General features: G+C 40.4%; 1 protein-coding gene across 1 annotated transcript in view; it reads right to left on the reverse strand.

The window, feature by feature from the left end:
- Positions 1-14,783: 14,783 nt before the first annotated feature.
- LOC147447547 (cyclin-T1-3-like) overlaps positions 14,784-18,295 on the reverse strand; it is a 69,398-nt gene continuing 65,886 nt past the window's right edge. Inside the window, exons 4-7 of the mRNA XM_086523286.1 lie at positions 16,558-16,692; positions 16,272-16,447; positions 16,047-16,198; positions 14,784-15,968 (exon numbers count right to left, since the gene is read on the reverse strand). Coding sequence (XP_086379412.1) covers positions 15,319-15,968; positions 16,047-16,198; positions 16,272-16,447; positions 16,558-16,692 — 1,113 coding nt within the window. The 3' untranslated portion in view covers positions 14,784-15,318. The remainder of the gene's footprint in view (positions 15,969-16,046; positions 16,199-16,271; positions 16,448-16,557; positions 16,693-18,295) is intronic.

The raw sequence follows: 18,295 nt of genomic DNA on the forward strand, positions 1-18,295 counted from the left end.
TGAGGTCATCACTCAAGCATGTGTCAAAACCAACTCTGCATCTCACATGCATCACTATCGCTATCTCATACGTTGAAAGCAATGATGCCTTATGTGCCCTATGTGACCACAATTCAGCAGCGCAAGTATCAACATGAACGAGACCTCTGTCTCTCACGAGTTATGTCTATAGACTCTGAAATGTCACTAGATGGATGTCAAGAAACCAAAACTATGGCAAGAAAACCTGGGAGAAATCTGATAGTCTCCCTTGAATGCTGAGCAAAATCAACAATAAACCATGCGAAAATGGCAACAAAGTGGGAGATCATTCGACCACTACATAATCATAACTATGATCAGCACATCGATCCAATGCTCACATATGCAAATGTGATTCTACCAAACCAAAGTAAAGTAATAGTGTCCAACCTCTAAACCAAGCAAAGTCAACACATAGACAAGCGCCAAGTGATAACGCATGCACAATGAGTAGCAAAGACTCAAAACTAGGATGTCAACACATAGACAAGCACCAAGTGATAATGCATGCACAATGAGTAGCAATGACTCAAGATTGGGATAAATTACTCTCATTCCAGAGGAGAACTGATGCGCTCTCCCTCCCTCAAGTAAACCAAAACAACACCAATGTTAGAGGAGATGCACCTCGGAGTCCGCCTTTTCTTTCTCTCCCTCTCAGAGAATTAGAGAATGCGTGCACACACACACTTTCTTCTTCTCTCTTTGAATCTTGCTCTCCTACCTCTTCCTGTGTAGCCAAAGTATGTGTGTATGCTTGCACACACACACTCCCTTTCTCTTCTCATGTCGAGTCTCTCTTTGTCTCTCTCTCTCTAGCTCTGCTCATGTGAGATAGTGCTACCATAATCTCCTCTTGCCAGTGTTAGTTCATCACTTAGCAATTGTTTGCTTGAGATTGTCTGCTTGCACTACTTGCAGCTCAATGCAGCACTGCAACATTGGTTCTATGCTCCAGCGCTACCTTGGAGAGTTTAAAGTTGTGCGGTTCATGATTTGTAGCCTTGAAAAATCCAACACTACTGTAAATTTTTGTAGCGTTACCTCCAAAGGATCCAAGAGCCTTTCCTTCAGCTTGCTTGTGTATAGTCTACCAGAACAATGCTACTCCAAGACCAATGCTCACACTATTTGATTGCTCACCTGCTCTAGATCTAGTAGATTTTTCTACTTCCCTGTGCTTCCATGTAAGCAGATCTGCCACTCCTTGCTCCCAAGGCTTAAATCTTAGCTCATTCAAGAAGCTTTTGCATGCATTGATAACATCAAGTAGATGCCACCTGAGAAACCTAATCTTTGATACCAATTTTTGAGTGCATGGATGAGTGTGTGCACAGTGCAGGGAAGGAAAGAGGAGCGCATACATGTGTGTGGGTGGAGCAAGTCTCTCAGCAGAAGAAGTGAGAGTGTTCCTTATTCATGTATAGGTCTAATGGGTCAGTGGGTGGCCGGACACTAGATTTTTGGTCCCTTTACCCCAACACAATATGTGCCAATGAATTCCCATGCCACCTCGGGCAAGCCTTTGCCAAACACCAGAGCCCATACACCTAGTATGCATGCTTTCACAAAGACATATCCTAGCCTATTGAATTGATCATATTGAAAGTCTTACAATGGTAACGATTGTTGTAAACAACCCTTAGCATAAGATCAGTGGAAATATGTGAACTCCATGAGTTTATAAGCCAAGTTATGCACCCTTATGGATACAAGGATCAACATGTGCCGATGGAAAATACGATCGCTAACCTTATAGCCATGTAATTGTATGTAGAAATTCAACCAAAAGACACGATGCCAGTAGTGCAATCTTAAATTTGTTGTACAAAAAATCATATGGATGCAAAAATATAGCAAAATATGATTCATAATCATGATTTTGCACAAGCTATACTTTACCTATAAGCACAACAAGGCCTATAGAACATACATATAATTTACAATTGGATCCACATAAGCTGGAATTGTATTCACCACTAGATATTTTAGGATAATAATATCAACCCTAAGACGGAGTGAAACTTTCTATCCCAAGTTGAGAAGAGTGGAATCTTTATTCATAGCTTCTTTTAGAAGATAAATGTATAATCCATGATCTAGTTGGATAAGTGACAGGTAGGAAAAGATGAGCGGTAAAGGCAGGGGACAAAAAGGCCATGCCTTTTTGTCACTCTAGAATAATCTTCAATCCATCATAAATGGAATATAGAGCTCCTTGAGCAAATATATTTTCATGTCATGCATATATGTCTATTGTATTCTTTGTGAATGTGTACATATATGCACCATTATTGTGCACTAGATAGAGAAAGGGACTTCTCATAGATATGCATCATTGAGAAGTTTATATGATTGAGGCTCCTACTGTGAAGCATTCTCTATCTTGAAAGTTGAACTAGTTGAACTGAAGAGAGTCGTACCCTCTTTTTTATCAAAGATGTTCCATGGCAATACAAAAGCCAAGGTGTTAGGCTCTCTCACCAAAACACATAACTCGATGCACATGTTGTTATTGATTGACTCCAAGTAAAAGAGTATATTTTTCAAGTGGCCTTGCCCTCCCAAAAACAAATTCATCAGCAAGGGAATCACCATGTGTATATATGTGAAGCATTACTTTCAAAGAAGAAAACATGAAAAGAAGCTAGCAACTTTGCAAATTCCTTACTACATGGTTCATATATACTTGTATGGATGCATCATATGCAAATAACTAGAAAAATATGTACCTAAATTGCTACTTTAGATCACAAACTGCAACTTATTAAATGCTTATGTTGAAGTCTTAAAATACAATGCATGGGTCAATCTTTGTTTCGATGGTGGCAGAGACAGTCACAGTCAAAGTAAGGGCGATCTACTACTAATTCATATCATGACTTGGTTGAATGTCTAATAATGCTACCCCTTGGATAACTAGGAGCATAGTGTCTGGTGCCTCCTTTGTGATGAAAGAGGTTAACAATTTTGTTAGTGCATCCACTTAATTAGATAGTAGATAGATGTATATTGCCAACTTACAAAAACGAGCTTCAAAAGCTTGAAAATGTGAAGAGAAAGGTATTGTTTTGCTTTTGAGAGACCGTTATCATCCTCCAAAATATCAAGAACACTTTGACAAGGAGAAGTGTTGATTTTAAAATCAAGAAGATGATCTTCTACTAGATCCATGTCAAGAGGGCTTGAATCTGAATCCATGGTGTAGTGATGTGTTAACAAGAAAAAGAAAAATACCTTGTTTTTTTTCTTGTACACCTTGCAAGCCTTTTTAGAATTTCTTGAGTGATTGCCAATGAACAGCCACAAATAGAGAAGCCCATTGTCCGTGCCAAATCAAAGCCCAAAAATCAAAATAACTTGTCAAAAAAATGATGTCGATTGATGATGTCGGTTTTAAAATTCCATCAAAAATACCTTGCAGATAGGTCTTAGAAGTCAAAATAGCTTCTTGCTGAGATTTGTTGTCTAAAGAATTGTGAAGACAAAAACTTACCTTGACTACTACCGACGAATCGAGCTATGGTGGCTTGAATATTTGGTGTGTATTTGACCATCAAAGAAGTCTTCTAAGGTGTTTCCTTGAAAGCTTCTACCTTGCTTGAAGTTGTGCTTGGCTTGATGGCAATTGCTTTTGTTGAATCCAACATATTCTTTCCAAACGTTAACTTCCTTTGAGCTTTTCTTGATGTTTTCTATTTTGGAGTTGTTACGATTTTGAAAGGTAAAGACCAGGCTGGCAAATCGAAGTTGGAGGGCCTTGCCTTGTTGTAGAAGCCCACTACGGTGGGGCTTGAAAAAGAACTACAGGGGACCAGGCCCTTGTCCAAATGAAGAGACCAAAAAGGAAGGTTGTGGTGGCCCTTGAGTATGAACTCAAGGCCACCCCAACTCAACGATGGTTGGTTGCACCGTAGTACAAGAGAGAAGGCAATGCACCAACTTGTGAGGATATCCTTGTGCCACACGACAAAAACAAAAAAGGAGGCAAGGAGGCTCAAGCCATTGCACACCCACCAAGAGAAATTGTGAGCAATTTGGTGCATGTCGTCATAGCACCCCGAGTGTGTGTGTGTGTGTGTGTGTGTGTGTGTGTGTGTGTGTGTGTGTGTGTGTGTGTGTGTGTGTGTGTGTGTGTGTGTGTGTGTGTGTGTGTGTGTGTGTGTGTGTGTGTGTGTGTGTGTGTGTGTGTGTGTGTGTGTGTGTGTGTGTGTTAGAGTGCTTGCATGTGGCTCTCATTGAAGTCCTTCTTATTCTTCACAATGGTTGCATGCTCCACACCAATGCATGCGTGCAATTTTCTCCAAAAATAGAACCACTAACTCAAGCTCTAATACCAATGAGATGTCGTAGGGTGTGGAAACTGATACTTCACCCAGTCGTCCAATCCTCTCCTTATAGGGAAGCCCGTGTGCCCGTTTTCCACTTAGCCCTTTGCCTTACACAAAGTCTCCCATTCCACTTTCCATAGGTTCAATCAATGCAAATTAGGCCTAGCATTGCATTTTGACCATTGTATACATGAATGAACTTTCCATGGTTTCTTTTTTAGATGCATGTATATGCTAACTTGCTACCTTGAATCTCGTGGCAAAATGGTAAAAGCACGATTCTTGTTATTTTGGGTATACCCAATGCATTTAGCCCTACCTCAAAACCGATGCAAGGTTACATTGAGGTAAAAACATCCCCACTGTATTGGGGCATAGCATCCCAATTCTCATAAGTAGATACATCAATGGGCTATTGCCAGCACTCAAGATGACATGCTAAAATAAATTTAGAGATATTCTTGGGTAATCTACAAAAGACAATAGCCGAGATGGTCACTCATCAGAAGCTTCCTATATCACATGTGTTCAAGATTTTATTAATAATACTTTAGTATACATGTTATACTTACATTGTGGGCCTATTTAATGACTCACCCCCCCTATAATGTATACATAAAATGACCCCACCCCCCTATAATGTTATTAATAATACTTTAGTATACATGTTATACTTACATTGTGGGCCTATTTAAATGACCCCACCCCCCTATAATATATACATAAAAGTATACATTGTGACTTTTAAAAATCCTCTTCAATTAACTCACATGATATGATACATCTTTGAAAAGTTGCCGCCTCGGGGACAACAAGAGCTAAAAAACCTATGACAAGAGCAAGAAAGATAATCTTCAAATCTCGCATGGATCATTGATTACCACAAGCTTCATACATGTATCAATGCAGGTAAGCCACAGGCAGAGGAGGAGTGGGTTTGTGGATAAAAATGGCATTGAGTGCTGGTTTGGAAGCCAAGAAGTGGATGTAAATAGTAATAATGAGGCTGAGTATGCAAGCCTCTATTTGGGCCTGGAAGAATGTGTCAAAAGACATGTAAGGAGGCTTTTAATCAAAGGTGATTCTATGTTGATTGTGTGGCAAGTTCAAGGTACCTGGAAGGTAAATCAAGAAGGCATGAAGGGCTGGTTTTTCAAAGTGAGAAAGTTGTTAAAGTCTTTTACTTCCTTTCAAATATGGCATGTACCACGAAATATGAATGTAAGGGCTCATGAGTTGGCAGAACAGGTGTTCACAAAGGATATGCATGCGGTGATAATTAGAGAGCCAAGGTATCTTGGAAGGGAATCCCTCCATGAGGAAGAACATGTGTTGCAAACGGGTTTTGCAAGAAAGAGATTGGCTTCTCAACAAAGGCATGCAATCACACGAAGAGCTATGAGGTATGTCTTGATTGGAGAGCAAATGTATCACAAGGGGGTTGATGGTGTCATGAGAAGAGTTCTCTACCATGATGAAGTTTTTGATTGCTTAAAAGCATGTCATGAGGAAGGATGTGGAGGCCATTTTGGAGTGGAAATTACAAAAAGGAAAGTATTGAATGCTCAACTTATGTGGCCAAGTATGAATAGGGATGTTGTGCATTGGTGTAGAAGCTGTCACGAGTGCCAAATATATCAAAAGAGAAAGTTGATGCGTGAGCCTTTGAGACACATTGTAAGCTATGGGCCTTTTGAGAAGTTGGGTGTGGATGTAATTGGTCCTCTTCCAGGCACTAGAAATGGGAAGCACTACATACTTAGTGCAGTGGATTATATGACAAAATGGCCAGAAGCAAAGGCTAGTAGAGGGGCTACAAGCAAAGATGTATGCAGCTTTATCTTTGATTGCATATGTTGTAGATTTGGAGTGCCGTTGGAGCTTGTAAGTGATCAAGGTAAAGAGTTTAGAAATGATCTTATCACTGAATTGGTGGAGAAATTGGAGATCAAACATAGGTATGCTACTCCTTATCATCCACAATGCAACGGGTTGGTGGAGGCATTCAATGGAGTTTTACAGAAGATATTGTTCAAGCTTGTGGAAGAACATCCAAAAGATTGGGATATGTATTTGGAGAGGGCATTGTGGGCATGTAGAGTGACTCAAAAATCATCCATGGGCTTCACTCCATTTCATTTGGTATATGGAGAAGAGTGTGTTATGCCGATTAATGTGATGCTTCCTTCATTGGAGTTCATTTTGAAGCATAGTTTGGTTGAGGAGGAGCATGTAAAAGAGAGACTGGCATCTATGCATAGCCTCTTGTTGGATAGAGAAAGTGCCATTAGATACTATGAAGACTTGGGAAGAAGAAGGGCTGATTTATTCAATGAAAAGATAAAGGAAAAAGGGCTATGTGAAGGCATGTTGGTTATGAGGTATAATAGTGCTTTGGACAATACCTTTCAAACAAAGTTCAAGGCAAAGTGGGAAGGTCCTTTTGTGGTGCATAAGGTGTATGATAATGGAAGCTATCAGCTCAAGGACTTGGATGGAAAGATGCATAAGGAAAGAGTCAATGGGATCCGAATCAGGCCTTATGTGACCAGAATCATGTGATGAAGCAAGAAATGTACATGAAACACTTGAAAGTGTTCCATGCTTGTTGGGGGGGCAATATGTGACGTGTTTTTACGGAATGATGCAAGCCACCCCAAAGACTTTGGAAAGGGTTTTTTAATGTTTTTGGGTCCCTTATATGTAAATAAAGCATGCTTGTACAAAGTGTACAAAGGCGGTGTGTGCCAGCTGTCTCTACGGATGCGGGCCAGTTGTGCGGGGTGCATAGTTTTGCTGTTTTTATACATAGACATGTTGAGACTTGAAAGAGTCACTTAGTACTTGAAAAATATGAACAAAAGAGAGTTTTAATCAGCTTGAGGTTATGAGTGAGTGGGGGATTTGACAGAGGAAGATCTAGCAGCAAGAAGCCCTGATTGTCGCGAGGGATAGAGACGTTTGGGAGTAGAGCAGCCTGTCTTGCTAGTCGAGGGCCCGATGTGGTGAGTTGAGAGTGTGTCTCTCCTCAATGGGCTGATGAAAGTGGGTGCTTAGCTCTGCATATTGACCTCTCTTCATCTTGTTTTGAGGTATGGTGGCTATGGTGTGTGCAGCTCCTTGTGGTGCAGCTAGTCGAGGGTAAACTATGTGCTACAATGCCTTGCTTGTACATATATCAAAGGGCAAGGTTTCCCCCAAGTTTTCCATCTTTTTTTTTTTACTTTTTTGCTGAACTTTGTGGGTTTTCAAATTAAGCTTGATTTGAGTGGGTTTTGGTCAAGCTATGTGTATATATGGGAGCGCCTATGGAAGCCCTACTAGCACGTGAAAAGGTGTTTGAAAAGAAGTGAAGCTTTTTGAGTTATGGTCAAAAGTGCAGAGATTTACATGGTTTTTTTCTCACTTTTTTCCTTGATTTTATTGCTTCCTTGGTGTCTTTGAGTGCAATGGAGTGTAGTGGGAGTTGTAGCGGTGTAGAGGGAAGCTAATCGGAGCTAGTCGAGGTTAGTCGAGGTTGAGTGTGTGTCAAATTGAGAAAATTAGTGAGAGAAGATCAGCCCATATTATCTCGAGAGAGCTATACTCTTTATCCTCTTTTCTTGGTGTTGGTTTGAGGTGTTGTAGAGGCCAATCCCCCAATCCTTCACACCGTCTCACTCCTTCACCATTGTTATCCGCTCCCTCTGGATCATTGCTAATGGAATGTACATCACTAGCCCGCTGAGTTGATTTCAGGCAACATCCTCAAAAGTGACTCTCTGAACCTCTATTTCCTTGATAGGTTGTTTATGCATCTTCGATTTGTTGAAGATCACATCTGAACTACGGATGACTCGACGAGATTCCGGGTGCCAAAGACGATATCCCATCTCTCCATCTACACCATATCCAATGAAAATACATTTGTGTGACTTTGGCTCTAACTTCTGTCGAAGTTGTTTAGGCACGTGAGCATAAGCTTCACAACCAAAAACATGTAGATGGTCATAGTGAGGCTTACGTTTAGATCATAACTCTTGTGGAATCTCATAATTCAATGGAGTACTAGGCGAACGATTTATAATATGCACTGCGGTGAAGAAGGCTTCTACCCAAAAGCTTGTGTGAGATTTTCCATAGAAAACATGGTTGTGACTCTTTCCTAAATTATATGATTCATGCGCTCAGCAACTCCATTCTGAGCTAGTGTGTATGGTGCAGTAAACTGCCTTTTAATCCCCCTTTTAGCAAAGAAATTGTCAAACTCTTTGGAGACATACTCTCCATCGTAGTCAGTCCGCAACCTCTCGAGTTTCTTGCCAGACTGATTCTCAATGAGTGCCAAAAATTTCTAGAACACAGGAAGAACTTGATCCTTATGTTTCAAAGGATGTGTCCACACCTTTCAAGTAGAGTCATCTATGAATGTCAAAATAGGTGGCCCCCCCTAGAGATTTGGTTGACATAGGACCACAAACATCACTATGTACTAAATCTAGAGGTTCAGCTCGCTTTTGATCCAATGGTAAGTGGACGGACCTAGTCTGTTTGCCATAGATACAGTGCTCACAAACAGGAAAGTCAACATAAGACAAGATAGGTAAGTAGCAAAAACGAGTGAGCATTCTCATTCCTTTTTTGCCAATATGACCTAGTTGGCAATGCCACAACTCAGTAGACGGCAGCTCGCCTAAAGATATGTACTCATGACCAACATCTGACACATGCATGGAATACAATGTACCATGCTTCAGACCTCTGAGTACAACAAGATTACCTTTGCATACTATCACGAACCATTTCCAAATGTGGTGTTGTAGCCCAAATCATCAAGCTGACCAACAGAAAACAAGCTTTTAGTCAACTTGGGTACATATCTAATATTACATAAAGTAAAGTGCGTGCCATTGCTTAGATGTAATTTGATGTTTCCAACACCCTCAATGTCTAGTTCATAAGCATCACCAAGTCTCACTTTGCCACAAGAATAAGAATAAGTAGAGAACCACTCTATATCTGGTGTCACATGGAAACTCGCACCAAAATCTACTATCCAATTCTGTGCATACTGCGCATCTTCTGTAACAAGAGCCTCGACAGGTAGATCTGCTGTGAAGACCAATACGTCAGACGTAAGTGGCATAAAAACAGCTGGAAGAGTCTCTACAATAGGAGCATTTGAAGACTCTAGCACATTGATCTCCTCTAACTTTGCTTTGCCCTTGTTTAAATCATCATACTTAGAAGTGTCACCGGATTGTTTTATCCTTCTTGCTTTGCTGCCATTTTCTGCAACCTTCTTCACATGCCCTTTTTTTATGGCAGTGATAGCACTCGACATTACGCATAGAACCCCGAGACTTACTGTGTGAGCCTCCACGTTCCTTGTTTTTGGCACGACTTTGAGTGGGACCCCTCTGTGTATCACTAGCAACATACGCATCACCATCCTTCTTGCCTTCGAAAGATTTCCTATGAATCTCCTCAGTAAACAGACTCCCAAGGACGTCATTGTACACAAGACTAGTACCAGGTGCTGAGTTGCTAATCTTCGCAGTACAGAACGTATCCCAAGACGCGGGTGAACCGCATAGCAAGAAGATACATTGATTTCCTCATCGAAGATCAAACCCTGAGTGGTCACCTGAGTGAAAATGATATTGACTCATTAATGTGAGTAGAAATAGTGCCCTCTTCCTCATACGAAGTTCAAACACATTCTTCATCAAGAAACATTATTAGTGGCACTTTTGTTCTCATAACTGGAACACAACTTATCCCATACATCTCTATAAGTCCTTTCTCCAACTATGATAAAGTACACAGATTCGGCCACATGCAAACGGAGGATAGATTTGGCCTTAGTATCAAAACTCTCCCACTCAACATCTGTATACTCACCTCTGGGTGCTCCATGATAGGATCTAGCTGGCCTTTTTGTATGAGAACATCTTGAATCTACTCTTTCCAGATAGCAAAATTCGTCCCATCAAACTTTCGGATATTGTAAATATCCTTTTCACCGCTAGATGACATGGCTGCAAGCTAAAGGAAGGTAATATGGCAATAAACACTGGTAATTCTGATAAAAATTCGGTAGACTTTCCCCAAAAAAACTGACAGAATCTCGATCCAAAACTGTCACAAGAAATCAGTAACACATCAAAAGTAATGCTCTCATAGCATAAGGGAGGCGCATCAACCACTAACTGTGCATAAAAAGTCAAAAGTTGACCCAAGACTGCCAACACGGCAGGTAGCCCTCTCTATACATGTCCTATGGCGAGACCACAAAAAAAGGGTACTCCAGCAACCTGTATCATCGAAAGGATCTCAACATTCGAGAATCCCCCAGCTCAAGAAAACCTCACGCTATCGGCCCTCACAAAAGGTTATGCAGACAAGAAACCAACCCAGTCTCAGAAAGGATCTCCGAATCGAATCTCAGAAACGGTCGGGGGTGCCACAAACAAGCCAAATCGGCTCCACAAAAGGTACGTATGGCAGTTTCCGCAAATCAACATACATCCACTGTCAACAATACTGCAAGGTGCAGTATACGCGCTCAAACAAGCTCCAAACAAAATGTGCAAGCAGTAAACAAATCTCTGCAGGCAGTAAAACCACTCTCAAAAGAGCTCAAGCACTATCAAAAGTGCCAAAACAATGCATATGTGAATCTAGTACTCCCACTAAAATCTGTGCTGATGCAAAACACTACAACCTATAAGAAACCTAGATGTCCTATATGTATGCAAGAACCTGCGAGGAGATGGATGCTTGAAAAACTCGAGACAATGTCGATGCCGAAAAGTGCTCCACAAACCTGCACCTGTGTCCTATACCCTGTACCTGTACCTGTACCTGTAGCAAAAGTGGAGTTGAAAAATACAACTCCTGAAGCGTAGCTCGGATGAAGCTTTTGACTGCACGAACAGCTTCAAAAGGGGGGTAAAACTTTAGGACACATGTTGGAAATGCTCTTGGAACGCTGAATTTGTCGATACCGAAATCGGAAACCTGTTTGCACTTTTGAAAGTGCGCGGACGCGAAAACGGAAAGTACAAATCTTACTCTGATACGAGTTGAAGGTGCCACGGGAAGCGTGTGCGAGTGCAAGTGCGAGAGCGGAGAGAGAGAGCCCTGTTGCTGGGTGGAGCGCACAACAACGTTATCCTATTGTTGTAGCTCCTTATTCTGTTTGTATTAAAGAATAAGTGTATATATGGTTAAGTTAGTAGATGGGTTAGTAGTAAGTGGGATGTCCGGCCAGTTGGCTTGAATCCCAACATTAATCTCTATTTCTAATCTTTCTATTCTCTGTTAATCTTGAATGCATGCAAGGTTATGGTTTAATGCTTTGTGTGTGCATGATCAATGTCTAACCTCGAGTTTTCTTTTCATGCTTCCTTGTTTATACTCAGTCTCGTGTGTCGATTTGTGTTTATTTTTAACATTGAGTGTGCATTTGAGTGAAGCAAGAGGGGTTCTAATATAGGAATTTGGAAGAAGCTTTCTTGAGCCGTGAAGGTGCGTTATCACATCTCTCAAGCAAGAGTTGAAACTTTTATTGTGTCACATTAGCATTACACTAGAGGATTGAGTGGATTGAAAGAGGTGTGTAGAATGGGGTAAGATTGATATGTAGAGTGCATTGAGAGGGAGAACACTTTCTTTCCCTTTTCTTCCGTGTAGGGAAGGAGACTTGACATGGCTAGCTTTTGGGTCACTAACCATAGATTGAGATTTTAGGATGTGGATTGAGCACCTCCTCTATCCTACATAGACGTGTTCGACAGATTATCAAAGGTACTAGAAGATTCAAAAACTCAACATGATAGTATTCCATTTTTGTTCCCAATATGAAGTACTTGCATTAAAATGAAATTCAAAACTGCATATTAAACTAGAGTGGTTTGTTAGTTGTATGTGCATTGTGTTAGTGAAAGCAACAAACTACTAAGAAGCATCACATTCAATGGCTTTCTTGGAGTTAGAATGCAGTGGATTGAAGAGCTTCTTTGACTAAGAACCATACTGTAGATGTGACAAATGATTATAGGCTTGATTATTGCTCCAATATTTCATTTTTCGATATGAGCCTGGTTCCTTGATACCTACCCATGATCTTGCATATGGCAAGGATCTCAAGATCCTCTTCAATGAAGCATCCTCTCTTGCTTTTAACATATCATGTTGTTCCTTACATTTTGAACTTGTTCCATCCAATAGTTGATTCACTTTAGTCTTACGTGTCAATGGTATGAAAATTATGTACAAGTGCTGATAAAAAAGAAACGTATATTTACCTTTTGTCGGCTCTATTTCTTTGTGTGACAATGTGGTTATTGCCTAATAATTGTCATGAATCGCATTCATTTTGTGTGACAATGTAGTTATTGCCTTACGCTTGTCGTGCCCTTTTGTGTACCTTGCAAAGAATAAGTACCTATCATTAGAATTGGACCATGCTGATGTTACAAAAGTTTCTTAATGAGATTACTATTACTATGTTGATTCCAACACATTTGTTCACTGCATTGTCATTTTCAAGAGGATTGTGTACTTACCGTATGTTCCAATGTCCATCGATGGTGCAAGTAACTTGTGCCTCTTGACGTCAATGGGTATTTGGGCCACTTGCTAGTGCAAGTAACTTGTGACTCTTGTCAAGAAAACACGTCAAATAATAGGTATTTCAACTACTTTTGGATCATTTTTTGAGCAAACCATGGTATTTGTGCCACTGTAGAACCTGTGAATATTGACTAAGGGTTTTGATTTGTGTCTTGAGGCTGATTATGTTAGTAATATTTTTGCTCTGTCATACTTCAAAATCTCCTTGGTGATCTGGTTGAGCGAGACCTTGTCCGTAGACCACCACTGTTTTGAATCATTTTCGACCGTTGTCATGTCCGTGGCCTTTTCTGCCTTTTGACTTTGACCTCTTCATTTGAAGAGCTTCATATTTCTTGGTGATTTGCTTGTCGTCTTCTAGGGGCTTTTCAACAAACAGATAAGCCTCAAGAAGAAACTCTTGCCTAAAATGGGGTTACAAGAGGGTTCTTTTCTGCATTGTTAATTTCTTCGAATTGCACTTGGGGTTGTGGACAAAACCTACCATGGTGAAATTTTTGTGTTTGTTGTCTGAAAGAGGCAGCATTATCCTCTCCATCATCCTCGAGTATATCATAATCCAATCACGAAGCTCATCAACCTCAACCGACATCATGAAACCAACTCCTATGTTTTATCTAACATTTGGACAAAGCCTCACTCTACATGCTCTTCTTTGAGGCGCATATATAGTGTATTGATGATCAGACAAGCAATGACCAACTTCTTGCTATGCTGACAAAGAAAATTTGGAATTAAAAACAAGTTAAAGCACATTAGTTTCTTTGTTGACTCGCAAGAGTATATGTGGATGCTTGAATGAGTAATTTACACTAACAAAGTCTAGAAAAGACTGCACGGTGCATTAAACTATGTTGCGAATCGCAGCCGGCAAAGGATTTACTTGATTAATTCTAGAGTGATATGATGGTAAGAATGGCTTCAGTCAATTGTCTTGCTAGGTTTGCATGGGAAGGTGCTACAAAAGAGAGAGAGAGGGAGAGAGAGAGAGAGAGAGAGAGAGAGAGAGAGGTTAAAACTGAAATAAAGAGTAAGAAAAGCCCAAACTGTAATGTGGATGCCACATGGATAGCTTAGATGAGCTGTGTTGCAAAAATTGCTCACTAAAAATACCAGCTAAACTCCTGTTAGCATGATAACTAGCATGGAATCGCCAAAAAGAATCCAATGGACAATACCACCTAAATTTTCCAGGCTTGGTTTTGATTGGGTTCTTTGCCCTCTCCTGAGAAAGATTAAACCAGCACCATGCCCAAACAAAACCGGTCAACAACTTTAATTCATTGATTAAACTTCAATTGTAGCATTCACTTACCTCGCTTTTGGTAAGGCACGGCTGCTGAACATGTTTTCCTTGTACACTTTGCAAGCATCTTGCACGATTCGACATCTTTTACTCTCCCTATTTTAGGAACAAACCAAGAACATGGGACTCTCAAATACCGAGAGAAAAAGAATTTCCAGAGCAAGAAAACAACTTTACCTCCATTTCTTCTGGCAGAACTGTGCACATACAGAATCAAGCTGCTGAATAGAAGGGGCCAAACAAGGAATTACTTTTCTCATTTGTGGAAACAAAGACATGAATGCACATTTAGCACAGGTGCATAAAAATTGGGCGTCTAATTCAAATTTGAAACAAAGGCCTCTCTGTTTACAAACGCAACACTAAACAAATATGCAGAGTACAAAACTGGACGCTTCGGTGAAAAGCACTTGAGTTAATAAATGACCTGCATACTTAGTATAGACAAGAACGTAAAATTTACAAAATCTGATGCATGTACACATATGAGCCATGGAAAATAGGAGTCGTAGAAATCTTACGGACGTTACCATTTACCACATGCTTCACAAAACTCATATGGTTCCACATGACAGTAAGCTTACTATTATCACCAGTAATTGTGTGAGCCAAAAACTGTTTTATGATTCGTCCAAACTGGCACACTATGGTATAGCAACATTCCTTGGTATAATATACAACTCTTCGTTATTGTAAGGAAACTGCCAGGCATTGAGCACCCACTGGGCCTTCAGAATCATTGAAGCGGTGAATATGGCTAAGGAAGCAAAATAGATACACTTGTGTCGTTGCTACAAGCAGCCCGTGCCCAATAACCCACATAAATTGGGAAACCCAATGTCGCAGTGTAATGCCCCAAACAGCACATACTAAAAGACCCGAAAGTTGACAAACATTAGCATGTCCTTAGAGAAGAAAAAAACAGGCACTTCCTGTAACTCCAATGGTGCAGATGTTTAGCCACTCACATGAAAACTAGGCCACCCAAACTGCATGAACATGTATTTGATCAACTCCATCAGACAAAATGCCGTCAACACATTAGGTGGCATGCTCATAACGAATTCTCTTCGATTCTCTCTCTTGCCAATCTTTCAACTTTGGACGCCTGTGATTGTCACCTTCACTATCAACCCTGTGATGCTGAGAAGCGCGAGAATGTTCCCTGTTATGCAGATGCCGGTGCTTGGTTTCAGCAAAATTTGTCATGGAATTTCCTTCTGTTACTTGATCCTTTTTCATGTATTTGGTATCTCCAGCATGCACGTGAGAAGCGTAGTGCAACGTTTCCCTGAGATGACCATGGGCATGAACTGAAAAATCAGATTGAAGAGCTGTGTTTCCACTCTCCATTCCCCTTTCTAGTAACTCCTCTTCGGCCGTGAGCTCTGATTTCGACCTCATACCTCCGCCTTCAGCCTTAAACTTCCTCCTCTTCTCAGCAAGTGTCTTCAGCTTGTCCATGTTTTCCTGCTCAACGTCAGTGCATACTACTTTTGAGCTATCCAGATGAGCATTTTGAGCTGGTTCAATGGCTATCCTTGCTTTTGATTCCACGACTGGCCTTTTCTCTGCTACCTGGGGTGTACCAGGAGGTATTGCACTTGCTCTAGTGGCACTTGAATCAGCAGCACGAGAAGCAGGCAGCTCTCTATGCTGCTCATACAACTCTAGCATTTGATTGCTGACCTCTGTAAAACATGAATCTAATCAAAGCTCAAATCTACAATTATTACTACCTATACTGATCAGAAAGACAGGATTGTCACCTTCTAGCTGCCGAGGACTAACATCAAACTCTTGCCACCAAGGCCTCTTGTCATTTGAGGGAAGCTTAACCTTCAGAAACTTAGCAGCAAGAAAAATCGCCCCTGCAGCGATATGGTGTGCCTTGAACTGCAAGCACAGTGACGTGCGCAACCTGGAAACAAAGGATACAAATAACGCTTCTTGTTGCAAGCCTCTAAGCGAAATGTAAAACGTGTAAATAATACCCATCATTCACAAAATTCCAAGCTACTTGTGCCAGAGAGTTCTGAGCAACTTTCAGCTTTTTGATAGCTGTTACAAGAGGCTTGTAAGGGTGGTGAATATTCAGATCAAACCCTAAAGTTGCAAGAACAAGTCGCTCTCCTATGAGAACAAGCTCCTTTTCCTGTTCATAGATCTCCTGCACAAAATACAAGTAGTTAAAATAAAAGACACGTTTGTTAACCAGTCCAAAAAACCAAAAGATCAATTCCTATATAGGGGTACTTTCGCACATCCCAAAAATATTACCTTTGCCTTTATTCGTTGCACCATATTTGAATCCTTTTTGTGTCGAATTTCCCAAGCAGCGCTGATGACATATTGAAGCAATTTTGGAGTCTCCTCCACCTTTCCAGCCAAGAACATGCACACAGTTGCAATGACCTACAGAAATATCTTTCAGACTCAGAACTAGCTTTTAAAAGTGACCAGTCCCACCAAATGAAATCTCATATACACGTCATAGTCAAACGGATTGGGAAACGGGAACCAGACCGGCAAGGCCATCAAAGACGGAAATGGCTTACTCATTTTAATAGAGCAGATAAGAAATGGCCTTCTATAGGTATATTCTGTATAAAATGTTTGGAACTTCCTGAAGAAACGGCAAAACAGAAACGAGAAACGGGTGACTTTGAAAACGGAGTTTCCGCTCCAATTGGCCTCGACCTTGTAGTAACTATAATGCACATCCATAAAATAAACACGATGCCGTGAAAATTCCAGACCCTTGCGCTGGACAGTTGGCTAGCCAACAATTACATTGATGGGTTCCCATAGCTTCATCAGCATTCGGGTTTTGGCTTGTCCACATAATCAGAGTTTCTGGAGTATAATAAGGCACACATTGTCCTGCACCAAACATCTAGTATTTTTTCACATGCAGACTTGTGTTATGCGTAGAAAAAACACCACTTTAACAGGTTCTGTAAGAGTTCTGAAAACTTTCAGTGGTCGGGCTGTCCAATAATAGACAGGTTTCTGGGTAATAATGTGTTTAATATGTCCAGGAATGTGGAAACACTGCACATGCAGGAAGTTGTGCAGGTATTTTCTCTCCTTAAGAAACAGAACCAACTATTGTTTGCTGAGCTTTGAGAATGTTTCTTTGCTGCCTTGAATTCTTTTGAGTTCACTGTCTTTCAAGCAAGCAACAAAAACACGACACAATGAGTTTGAATTATAGTAGGCTTGTGCTGTATACAAATAGTAACATCAGTGAGCAAGTAATCCTTTTGTGCATGCCTGTGTAAGTAGCTAGTCACACGACTATCATCATGAGAAAGCTGAATCAGCTAGAGAGCTTTTAAGAGCACAGACCCAATCTGATACAAATAAGAATAAGGCAAAACGAAACAAGATCCAAGAGTTTGGGCCGTCTACGAGACTAATGAGATGCAAACACGAAAATAATTTTTATTTTTATTATTTTGTTGTGAGTTTGGGGGGGGGGGGGGGGGGGGGGGGGGGGGGGGGGGGGGGCATGGTATTGTATTGCTACTTTTGGGTGGAGATTACAGAATTTCAGCCTAAACTTACTCGTTTATTCATTGATTATGCTGAATTTTACAGAAAATCAGAGAATTGAGACATTTCTCTCCTGCTCTTGCAATGCGAGCATATATATATGTATATGTATATGTATATGTATATGTATATGTATATGTACATATATATATATATATATATATATATATGTACATATATATATATATATATGTATATGTATATGTATACATATATACATACATATACATATACATATACATATACATACATGTATATGTATACATTTATATACATATATGTATATGTATACATATAACATCATCAAAGTTTTCATGACCATCAGGACCTCCTTGCATAATGTAGTCTTTGCTATGTGCACTTAAATCGTCCCACCATGCTCTGAGCATGCCTTGGAATCCTGCTACATTCATAGATACTCATTGTCTTTGTGTCAAGTCTTTGTAGTGAATTCCATATT

The sequence above is a fragment of the Adiantum capillus-veneris genome, chromosome 11, assembly GCF_014529385.1.
Source record: "Adiantum capillus-veneris isolate H3 chromosome 11, ASM1452938v2, whole genome shotgun sequence".
Classification (NCBI taxonomy): domain Eukaryota; kingdom Viridiplantae; phylum Streptophyta; class Polypodiopsida; order Polypodiales; family Pteridaceae; genus Adiantum; species Adiantum capillus-veneris.